This window comes from Psammomys obesus, unplaced genomic scaffold (assembly GCF_907164565.1).
Source record: "Psammomys obesus unplaced genomic scaffold, mPsaObe1.curated_primary_1811, whole genome shotgun sequence".
Classification (NCBI taxonomy): Eukaryota; Metazoa; Chordata; class Mammalia; order Rodentia; family Muridae; genus Psammomys; species Psammomys obesus.
This window is the reverse complement of record NW_026592439.1, coordinates 1,958,049-1,969,748: the sequence shown is the minus strand read 5'-3', so window position 1 is coordinate 1,969,748 and position 11,700 is coordinate 1,958,049. Positions and strand designations below refer to the sequence as shown.

Below are 11,700 nucleotides of genomic sequence, written 5' to 3'. Positions count from 1 at the left end.
GCAATAGTAATTAGAGTTTTTTGCTTATAGAGCCCTTTGATGCTGTTTAATTAATTGTGATATAATAAAAGCAAAAGTAGAATGGAAATGGATCTTTGCAATGATAATCATGATTTTTTGGTAATGTATCCTATTTATTTATTTTTTATTTGTAATTTATTCACTTTGTATCCTAGTTGTAGTCCCATCCCTCATCTCCTCTTGGTCCCACCCTCCCTCCGTCTTCCTCCCTTATCCCTCTTCCCTAGTCCAATGATTGGAAAAGTCTTCCTCCCCTACAGACTGACCCTAGCCTATCAGATACCATCAGGACTGCCTGGATCCTCTTCCTCTTCCTCTTCATCTGGGCTGGCTAGATTGCCCCACCTGGAAGAAGTGATCGAGGAGAAGGCAGCCAAGTTCATGTCAGAGACTCCCTGACATTGTGGCAAACACATGTTATGTATGATTGTGTAGCCTTACCTAAAGAGACCCGCATAGATTCATCAAAGTGGCATATTTTAAAAGATATATTTACTTTCAGAATATTAATGGCTATTTCTTCTGAACTGACTCTTATCCATAGATAACAAGCAGATTTCTACTTTAAGGCCTTTGAATGTCACATTAAGAAATAAAATATTGGCATTAATTTTTTTCACAATAAACATTACGGTGAGTTCAGTGATTCCTAATCATATTTTGGTTTATTTTCCCACTTCTCAATGTGTCAAATGAGATAGAGTGTGGCAATGTATTGCATATCTACACCTCAACCCATTTCCTGAGTAAGCTATGACACTATCAGTTATGAGCAAGATGAAGAACAAGAAAAGACTCTGAAAATTTTCCAGTGTAAACATCTCTACCACTAATGTCTTAGAATCCAGTAGATGCACTGTATTCCCTACTTACATGTGTTTCAAGATTATATTTCAAGAAGACAAGGCCGTGACTTTATTCACGATCTCTACGCTGAGAACTGAAAGAGACTATTGTGATTCTTCCTAGTTTCTCAAGCTGCCACAAGAGGCTTATGCTGCAGCCCCTTCAGATTTCTGCAAAAAGCCACACTTTCCATAAATAATCGCTTTCTGAGAATTGGCTCCTGGGTTACTGCTGGGTAAAGACAGACCTCTGGACCATGTATGTTAAGATTCCTATGATGGATGAGGCTTTAGGGCCTCAGAAATCCAGTGTTACTGCTTCGTGATTTCTCTTCAACAAGAGTTCCAGCTCTAAAGCATTCACACTGAACAACAACAGTAGTCCCCTCGTTGTCCTTCCAGTTTTTAAACTGCCTCTCTTGGCTTCACTTTTAATATTTCAATTGTAACTTTACACATGGTTGAATCATCCCTCTATAGAAGCTTTTCTAGTGAAAAAAATAACTAAAGTTGTGTAAAACTTTGTACGTCCTCATTTTCATTTCCTCTAACATGATCTCTTCCTCAAAGGTCTTCTTGCACATTTTGGACTATTTCATATCTTGGAATGAGTTTCCAGTAATCCACGAAGTCATCTCTTCCTCTACCTTAAATTTCCTTCCCTAGCTTCATCTAGTTGACTGACATTTGTCTTCAATATTTCAGGTTAAACTTTATGACAGAAAAACATTGAAAGACACAACCCAAACCCTATATTTTTTTTCCTTCCCACATTCATATTTACTTCTAGTAATACAATTGTGATATTCCTAGTTTAAAATTTGCCTGCCTGGTTAGGCAGTCTATACTTTAAACAACATCATCCCTTAGTCAAGAAGATAATAAGAGACAAAACCCAGCCCACACCACATGTCACAAACCATGGATCTGAAAGGGAGCTCTCTCTGAATAAAGGAGTGAACCTCTTTCACTAATGATATAAATGCTTTCCTGGTGAACACTCAGTTTGTACAAAAGCTATGCCTGTCTAGAAAATGCTCCTTTCTCAAACATGTGCAAATATACTGATGGCTAACTACAGCTTGCTGTACTATCCTTCTGGAGAGCTCTGTAGGAGCAAACACCACTACCTGTTTTATTGTGCTAGGCTCCCCAGCCAGTGTACTGCTTGGCACCTAAGTGGGTACTAGATAATGTCTGTTTACTCAATAGATGGGAAAAGCATGCTCAGACATAGAATAGCAGATAATTACTTTCTTTGGCATGTTTATCCTGGGTTCCTTGGTTTGCTAACAAAACACGTTTCAGTTTCTAAGACACAGGCTGTTCCTGTGAGTCACTAACCAAAGGCAAACTTTATTCTACTAATTGCACAAATTCCTAACAAGGCCCCCGAGACAGGGCCTCACAATAGTTTCTGGTGCCCCCTGTGCCCAGGAAGACTTCTCAGGGGAAGTCTTCAGAGTACTGGAGTTGATAGGCCTATTTCTCTTCCTGTCTGGGAAAACCCCAGATAGCATCCATAGATTTAGGGTTTCCAGAGGCTTCTGCTCTGCAGAGAGCCTTTCTGAGGCCAACAGAGTCAAAGCTTCAGCCTGGAATTTGTCACTGCACTATGAACTTCCTTCTGACACTCAGGAAAGGCTTGCCTGTTTGCCTTGGGAATTTTAACTTCCTCCACTCTGGCTCCTTGGAGCATTCCATCCCAGGTCTTTCCCTTTTCAATTCCAGGCTCACCAGCTTCTGAGAATATTTTTAAGATTTCCTTTTCCAAGTTTTCAAGAAGTAAGTGTTTGTTGAGACAAAAATTAAAATAAAAAGCAAAAGAGAATTGATTTTTTTCTTCTACTTAACCCTCTCTGTAACTGATGATTTTCTTGATACTGAAGTTTCATACTTTCTCTATAACTTTCAGAATGGTTGGTTAAGACCTGAAAGTGAAATACAGTATTCTTGCAGATTTCATTTTAAATAATGGAAGAATCTGCTGAAAGTCAAGGCAAAGACTGTAAATAAGACTGCCAGTATAATCTCAGTGCTGTCATCTGCTACTAAGGGCCTGAGTGTCTTCTGAGTCAACAATGCTGAGACTTAGGCATTTCTCCTACAGCCAGTGTCTCCTTCTCTCTTAGCTCAAACGTCTTGCTAGAATATTCATCCTGTAGGATTTTGCTTTGGTGGAAATGCTTGAAGTGTGTATTCAGATATGCTTATGCCTCACACCTGCCTTGCCAATTAGCAAATATGTGAGCATGGCAAGTCATTTATCCCTTTGGGCCTCAACTTCTCTATCAACAGAATCTGTGTATTTCAGAGTAATTGTGAACATTTAAATTACATAGCCTGTCTACACAGGAAAGCATATTTTAACCAAATGCTAGTTTCTGTAGTTTCTTTCTAAATATTTCAGACGTTTCAAGTTCACGTGCCAAGTTTTCAGTGCTAACAAATTTTGCCATCTAGAGGCTACTTTGATTCCTTTTTCAATGACCAGTCCTGGGTCAGGGGGCTTGTTCAGTACCTTTTCAGAAACATAATCTGGGTATCTAGTCCCTACTTCTAAAAAATAAAAAAAGCAATATACTAGGCTCACCCTGTGTGTGTGTGTGTTTGTGTGTGTGTGTGTGTGTGTTTGTGCACGCACGTGTGCATGTGTGTGTGCATATGTGTGTGCGTGCATGCGTGTGAAGTGAAAGGAAGAAATTCTACACAAGCTTGGAGCAGAGGACAAAAAGGGCACATCATTCTTCCCTAAGTCTTCCTCATTCAGCTATTAATAGCTTTGTGTGTGTATGTAAGCCTCACCTAGTCCTTGAGTGTTTTTCTCAACAGAGAACATCCAAACTAAAACAATAAAAATATACAAATTCTTCTATCTCTCAGTGTTCTCCTAAAGAGAAAGCATTTCATCCCTGAAATCAGCTCTCTATCTGTCAGTCTCCCAACGGAGACAGAATTTTTTTCTTTAGGTATTAATTGAGATTTTTCAGTAGCATAGGGTTTGGTCAGGATATCAAGGTTTCACAGTTAGCTCTGCCATATTTGTGATACTGGGAAACTCTTTCATACATTTTGGAAATATTTCTTCTTATGTCTACCATGTAGCTATTTTTGAAAAAGAAAGGAAGCTCTTGCAGGCAAATATCCATACACGTTTCTCCTATTGTCTTTAGAAACGGAGCTGCTTACCTAAATGTGGGCTGGGATCTGAAAACCGAATCAAGATCTGTTTGTCTCCCTTCTGAATGGTAAGTGGTAAGCCAACATTTACATTTGTTTATCTTTCCCTATCCTACCCCTTTCTGCCTTTCCTAATTTCTCTACTTATGAGTATTGTAGACATTATTATTTCCTGTCTATCATCTTTTCTTTTGCTTGGCTGCTTCATATGGTTGTAATAGAGGCATATGATAAAAATCATGTGCTCTATCTCTCACAGCCCTGAAGTGCTGACATCTATTTTATCTGATTACTGTGTCCTGCTTCTGGGCACCCAAGGCAGAGTTTCTCTGGACATTCAACAAAAGGATGAGTCTCTTCCTGTAGACTGGAAGTACATCAAAACATTCCACCATTCACGGGTTCATTTAACAAGTGTTTGTCAAATGCCTAAAAGAAGCCAAATATTGAGATTGGTTCTGAAGATCTGGAACAAAATGAGTATGAGCTCCATAATCAAAGAGCTCATGTGAAAGTCAGAACAAATAATTACAATTACGTATTTCTAGAGTGATCAAATGATAAATAAAATGTCAAGAATATAAGATGAGAGGGATATATAAGTGGAAAACGTTGGGAGATTAGCATTAAGAAGAATTTTTTAAAGTCCCTATCAATGATGTAATATGAATACATTATCTTTCAGCATGCATTTTTTCCCTTGCTATGATTGCTTTGCCCTGTAACAGCATACCTTCTTAATTACTCTGACATTACCGTAAGTACTGATGTTTGAAAGATAAATCATCTTTTTTTTCCCTTTGGCTGCTCCTGGGAATTTGATCTTGAATATAAATATTATAGTATTAGTTGTTAATCCAACAAACACACAATTAAAATAATCAACTTGAGATTTGAGTGAATTGTATTGACTCCAAAAATCTTCTGGGACTAGGTGAAGCTGAGAGAATTGTCTTAGAATTCATGGATATAACCACTTATCTTAAAATTCTTTAGGATGCTTCCTTAAGGGTTTGAAAATTTCTTCGTAAAGGTCTTTATTCATGAGATACTTGATATAGTTTGAAAGATAATATATGATATATTTTCTAGATTTAATTTTCTGTCAGTTTATTTAATACAAAAATGCAGGGAAGTTTAACATAATGACTTTCGTTCTGAAAACTTTGCTAAGCGCTCTTAATTCTGATAACTTGTCAGCACCATCTTTTGAATTTCCTATGGATGTATTCTGTCAAAAAAAAAAAAAGTCCAGTTTTGTTTCTTCTTTCCCAAACTTCATTTTCTTTACTGGACTGGCTAGAATATTCAATATAATGTTGAAGAAAAGTAGATAAAGCCATCACATTTATCTCATTCTTAGTTGTGAAGAAAACCGTTCAATACCTTGCATCATGTATGATGTTCGCTGTAGGATTGTTGGTTGTGTCGATCAGCTGTGAAGGAATATTTTATTCCCAGGCTTCTACAGGTTCTTCTCAATTGCAAATATTGAAAAAAAAAAGTGTTAGTAGCAATTCAAATAATCAATGACTTTTTCCCTTTTAAACACCTTTTTGATGTAAACATAATAGGAGTCTTAAATAACATTTTATGGTGAAACAAGCTTTTGACATTTAACCATATTGCATACTGATGCTTTAATTTGGAATAGCTCATCCAAGAATTTGACATCTATATTTCAAAGGGAGATTGGCTTGCGAGTGTTTTCTATGATAATGTAACATTGAAACTTTATTAATACTGTGTCTTAAGTTCCTTATGTTTTCTTCTTATTGGAGTTATTTCTTTTAAGATTTTAAATACAATTAAGTAATTTCTCTCTTCTTTCTGCCTCCAAACCTTGCCACATACTCTCCTTTGTTTTCTTTGAAATTCAATATCTTTTTTGTGTTAATTGCTGTTACATGCATATATATTCCCAAATACAACCTGCTCAGTCTGTATAATGTTAGTTTTGTGATGTTTTCAGGGCTGAACATTTGACACCAATTCATGTGCTCTTTTCTGGAGAAGACCATCTGTCTCTCTCAGCATTGTCCCTTTGATCGTGGATTTTGTGTATGCTTGAAGCCTTGTGGCCCACTCCCATCTATTTGGCAAGTCCATTAGTTTTGTCCTTATTCAGATCATGTTTGAACAGCTGTTTTGGTGAGAGTTTACATGTCTAGCTTCCGATGTTACTAAGGGACAAAAATCTCACAGCAAACTCCCTGATCCTCTGGTCCCTCTTCTGCAATGTTCCCTGAGGACTGGGTACAAGAATGTTTTGTAGATGTATCCATTGTGGCTTTGCTCCACAGATCTGCCTTTTGATTGCTTGTGTTTTTCCTACTTGAGAATTGGTATTGCCCATTCTCTGTGGACTAGACCTTCTTGAATCAATTAATAATTAACAGTCCCCCCCAAAAGACATGACCACAGACCAACCTGGTCTAGGCAATTCCTCAGATGAGGTTTCTTCTCTGAGATGACTCTAGGCTGTGGCACTTTGAGAATTAACTCTGACCAAGACACAGGTTTTTCAGGCATTTAATTTATTTGGTTTTTATTGGTTCTTTGATAGTTCATACAATATTTTTGTTCATTATCACCCCTCCCCAACGTCTCGCTTCCCTACTCACCAACTTTGTATCAGTCCTTTAGCCCATCAAGTCCAGTTTGTGTTAGTTTTATATTCTTAGATATAAATGAAGCATGGTCAACCTACCAGGGACAAAATTAAGTCTTAAAGAAAACTAACTCTTCTTTTCCGGAAGCTATTGGTTTCCCAAAGCTCCACACTTGGAGTAGGATTTCATACCTACCTCCTTTCCCTGTGTTGAGATTTGGTCTGAGCTTGGACAGGATTGTGCCTGTAAAAATTGCTCTGACTTCTTATGTACAGCTGTCCTGTTGTGCCTGGAGGACACTGTCTCCCTGTATTCACTGACCACCTCTGGCACTTATAGACTTTTGGCAACTTCTGAAGCAATGATCCCTGTGCCTTTGAGCATTCTGTGAGCTTATTTTGAACCATGGCCAAATGTAGATCTCTGTGAATCACCATCTAATGAGAACAGAATGTTCTCTGATAAGGACTGAGATATTAATTAATCTATGAGTATAAGGATAAGTCATTAGGAGTCAGTTTACTATGTATATTTAGAAGAATGGTTGTTGTAAGTTTTCACCTAATGATGATAACTTGTCTAGCCACGTCTTTGGCACACCAATGATGTCAGCTATGAATTTCATGATTAAACATCCATGACTAACTTATTCCTAGGAGTGAAACCACGTTATTTTACTAAGTATATATTGAAATAAAATTGTGACACTGTGCTTTCTATTTTTTTCCCTAAAACTTCTCTAACTAGGTTTCTTTATTGTTTGAAAAGAGAGTTTATTCATGTTTACTCTTATTTTTTGGTCAATTTAATTATCATCCCATGTTTAAGTTTATAAACATTTACCTTTAAAAACATTTACCTTTGTATACCTTATCAATTTATTCTTCGTTTATCCTGTTATCATCAAATACATTTTATTTTTATTCCTACTTTACATTTGTCTTGTTTTCTTTTTAATAACTTGATGAAATAGACATTCTGTTACCCTTTTTAAAAAAAATAAACACCTTAAAAAGTATAAATTTGAATGTAATAATTTTCTGAGTATATCACAGTGATGTTTTGGTACATCATTATTTCATTACTATTTGTTTCTAAATAGTCCCAAGTTAGCATCATGGGCTAGAATTCCAGACATTGTTTTTTTTTTTTTAAGATGTCTTTTGTTCTTGAAAATTTCTAATTTAATTATGTTCTACTCTAAGACATTTTTTTCTCTTTTATACAATAATCTAATTCAAAAACTTTCAAAACTAATTCCATTTGCTATAGGCAATCATTATGTAAAGGATCAAAATTGACATGGAATGACTGCTTTACCACAGGCTCTTAGGTAAGGCTAATTACATTCTGTCTTTATTTCTAGTCCAAGACCACAGCCTATCATTTCTGAAAGAATGAGTTAGTCTTTCGTTGTTTTTTTTTTTTTTTTTTTTTAATTTTAACTTTGTGTATGCTCTTGTTTGTGCAAATACACATCCTTGTGCAGGCTTGTGTGATTGTGCATGCAGGGGTGGCAGCCAGGTGCCAACCTCAGCCATTGTTGTTTAGAGGTCATCAATTTTGATGTATTTTTAAATTTTTTAAGGCACCGTCTCTCATGAGCTTGGAACGTACTGAGACTAGACTGACTGCCCTGTAAATCCAGGCATCTGCCTGTCTCTATCTGCACAATTCTGGGATTACAACCACATGTCCCTGCCTGGTTGTGACTTATATACTTTCAAAATGTAAGTTTTAGTGATTGAATTTAGTGGGCTGTTCTTGGGAGAAAAGGACACGATGGATTTACAGATTCAACCATGAAGTTTTGAACTGAGTCTCAGATGTGTAAAATCTTCTCTCTACTATGTACTCAGGGTCAAGGTTATCACTGGCAATAAGACATTTTGTTGACCTTTTTTATATTTCAGACCTAAGCTCCTCAATGAAGAGAGCCAACTGCACAGAGGTAAGAGAGTTTGTTTTCCAAGGTTTCTCCAACTTCCAAGAACACCAGCTTACACTCTTCGTTGTCTTCTTTACCCTGTATATCCTGACTCTGGCTGGCAATATCATCATTGTGACCATTATCCGTATTGACCACCGCCTTCACACCCCCATGTATTTCTTCTTTTTTTTTTATTTTTTTAATTTTTTTATTTTTATTTTATTTTTCTTTTTAGTTACATTTTGTTAACTCTGTGTCCCAGCTGTATCCCGCTCCCTCATTCCCTCCCCAACCCCACACTCCCTCCCTGGTCTCCTCCCTGCCCCTTTCCAAGTCCCCTGATAGGGGAGGACCTCCTCCCCTTTCATCTGACCCTGTTTTATCAGGTATCTTCAGGGCTGGCTGCAAAGTCCTCCTCTGTGGCCTAACAGACTGCTCCTCCCCTGGGGTGGGGGTCAAACAGCCTGCCCTTGAGATCCTATTAGAAATAGTCCGTGTTCCCCTTACTTTGGAAAACTACTTGGTTACTGAGCTACCACAGGCCACATCCGAGCAGAAGTTCTAGGTTATATCCATAGATGGTCCTTGGTTGAGTGTCAGTCTCAGAAAAGACCCTGTGCCCAGATATATTTGGTCCTTGTGGAGCTCCTATCCTTTCCATATCATACTAACTTCCCTTCTTTCATATGATTCCCTGCACTCTGCCGAGGGTTTGGTTATGAGTCTTAGTGTCTGCTTTGAAACACTGCTAGGTAGAGTCTTTCAGATGCCTTTTGTGATAGACTTCCATCAACGGAGGAATGGATACAGAAACTGTGGTATTTTTACACAATGGAATACTACTCAGCAATCAAAAAGGAAGAAATCATGAAATTTGCAGGCAAGTGGTGGGATCTAGAAAAGATCATTCTGAGTGAAGTATCCCAGAAGGAGAAAGACAAACTTGGTATATACTCGCTTATATAGACCTACAAGACATGATAAACATAATGAAATCTACACACCTAAAGAAGATAATCAAGAAAGTGGACACAGGCGAAGGTGATTAATCCTCATTTAGAAAGACAAATGGGATGTGCATGTATTTCTTCTTAAGTGTTCTCTCCACCTCAGAGACTTTCTATTCTCTGGTCATCATCCCACGCATGCTTGGCAGCCTTGTGGGCCTGAGCCAATCCATCTCCCTGGAGTGCTGTGGGACACAGTTATTTTTTTTCCTTGGCTTTGCAATCACCAACTGTCTCCTGCTAGCAGTCATGGGCTATGATCGCTATGTGGCCATCTGCAACCCACTTCGCTATAGCATCATCATGAATTGGAGGGTGTGTATTATCCTGGCATCTTCAGTCTGTGCCACAGGGTTCTTGCTGTCACTAGTTCAGGCCGTGGCCATATTCAGGCTGCCCTTTTGCTACTCACTTATTGAACATTTCTTCTGTGATGTCCGACCTATTTTGGATCTGGCCTGTGCAGTGCCAATCTTCAATGAGATCTTGACATTAATTCTCAGCCTCCTGGCCATCACAGCCCCTGCCACTTTCCTATTTGTCTCCTACGTCCTCATTATTTCTACAATTCTCAAGATTGCCTCAGCTGAAGGCCGGAAAAAAACTTTTGCAACCTGTGCCTCCCACCTCACCGTGGTTGTGATTCATTATGGGTGTGCCTCTATTGCCTACTTCAAACCCAAGTCAGAGAATACCAAGGAGCAAGACCAGCTGGTCTCGGTGACTTACACTGTCATAACACCTCTGCTGAACCCTGTTGTGTATAGTCTGAGAAACAAAGAAGTCCAGGATGCTCTGAGGAAAGTGCTGGGTAGGAAATCCCTATCATAGCTGCTAATTTCTCTCCAAAGAATTTCACCTTCGACTTTTACATATAGAATATGATACGTAAAGGTATAAAGCCAGGTTTCATGTGAATAGAAGTCTCAGACATTATAGCCAGTGCCAGGGCCAGCACAAAACTGAAGCTGGGACCCAGCCTGTAATAACTGAATATCATTTCCTCAACTTCTTTGTTAACATAATAAAAACACGGGTCACTTGCAAGACCTGTACACGGACAGCCATTGGCCCTACTCCAGAAAATAATTACAAGGTCAAAGTATGATCTTATGTTCATTTTAAGCTTAAATTTAAAGGGACCAATCTATTTCTTGATGAATTATAAACCACACATTAAACATTACTCAATGGAATATTCTCTCAAAATAAATTAGATTCTTGAACAAGTGGTTAGTAGGAAGGATATGTGCAGAAATCTAAGCGCCTTCTGTTTTAATAAGATAAGCAATGCAGCACTCAAGAGATGTTTTAAGGAATGAATATGGGGTGAGTTAAAACTTTCCAGGAAAACTATCTTCAAGCAAAAACATGTGGAACTCCAAAGGAACTCACATTCCCTATCTGTTACAGGTAGACCTCAAAGTGAATAGGGTCTGAGGGAAGACTGAAGAGGGAAAGGGAAATTAAATGGAAAAAACTCCCTAATCAACATAGAATAGCATGGAAGCCTGGCAATAGCACGGAAGCCAGGCCTTATTATCTGAATACAATGGACATTGGTCTAACTTTTTGCTTCTTCCTGAAGAAAAGCTAGACAAAGGAGAAGGGCCTCTCAGGCTAATAATAAAAGCATTTTTCTTAGAAGTTTTTTTTTAAGTCTTAGAAAGGGGGAGGGTTGTTGAGAGAGAAGATTGATGAGAAATTAGTGAACAAGAAGGAAAGGCTTGGAAGAAAGCCTTCATGAGAAATTCCTGAATGTTGAGTCAAATGGGAAAGTGACATGGTTAAGGAGAAGAGGATAAGAATGAATTTAGACAAAGTCCCTCTGACTGAGCCTCCTTCTTCCTTTTGTAAGCCAAATCACCAAGTTAGGGAGTGAGGATTTTGTGGAAGAGTGAGTCAACACAACACATTTTGAAATGAATTAGATGATTCTGTTACCACAGAAAAACTAAACAATGTAAATAGTTAGAAATTCTGAGATGAAAACTTCCATAAAATTTAATTAGCTAAGTTAGAAATGAAATAATAGCAGACTATTTAGTCATCCTTACTTCAAAAAATGAAAGAAGTGAACAATAGGGTAAATTTTAGATTCAATT

The 11,700-nt window shown here is 37.9% G+C and overlaps 1 protein-coding gene across 1 annotated transcript; it reads left to right on the top strand.

Annotated features, from left to right (window-relative positions):
* Positions 1–8,585: 8,585 nt before the first annotated feature.
* LOC129681383 (olfactory receptor 10J1-like) lies at positions 8,586–10,426 on the top strand. Its single transcript, XM_055613305.1, has 2 exons — positions 8,586–8,761; positions 9,649–10,426. Exons 1-2 carry the CDS (start codon positions 8,586–8,588, stop codon positions 10,424–10,426), a joined length of 954 nt encoding a protein of 317 aa, XP_055469280.1.
* Positions 10,427–11,700: the final 1,274 nt, after the last annotated feature.

What these genes read in the sequence shown, in the direction of transcription:
- LOC129681383 (XM_055613305.1), top strand. Translation starts at nt 8,586, where the DNA reads ATGAAGAGAGCCAACTGCACAGAGGTAAGAGAGTTTGTTTTCCAAGGT. An exon ending in CACCGCCTTCACACCCCCAT is followed by an intron (nt 8,762 to 9,648) that starts GTATTTCTTCTT and finishes ATCCTCATTTAG; the next exon opens with AAAGACAAATGGGATGTGCA.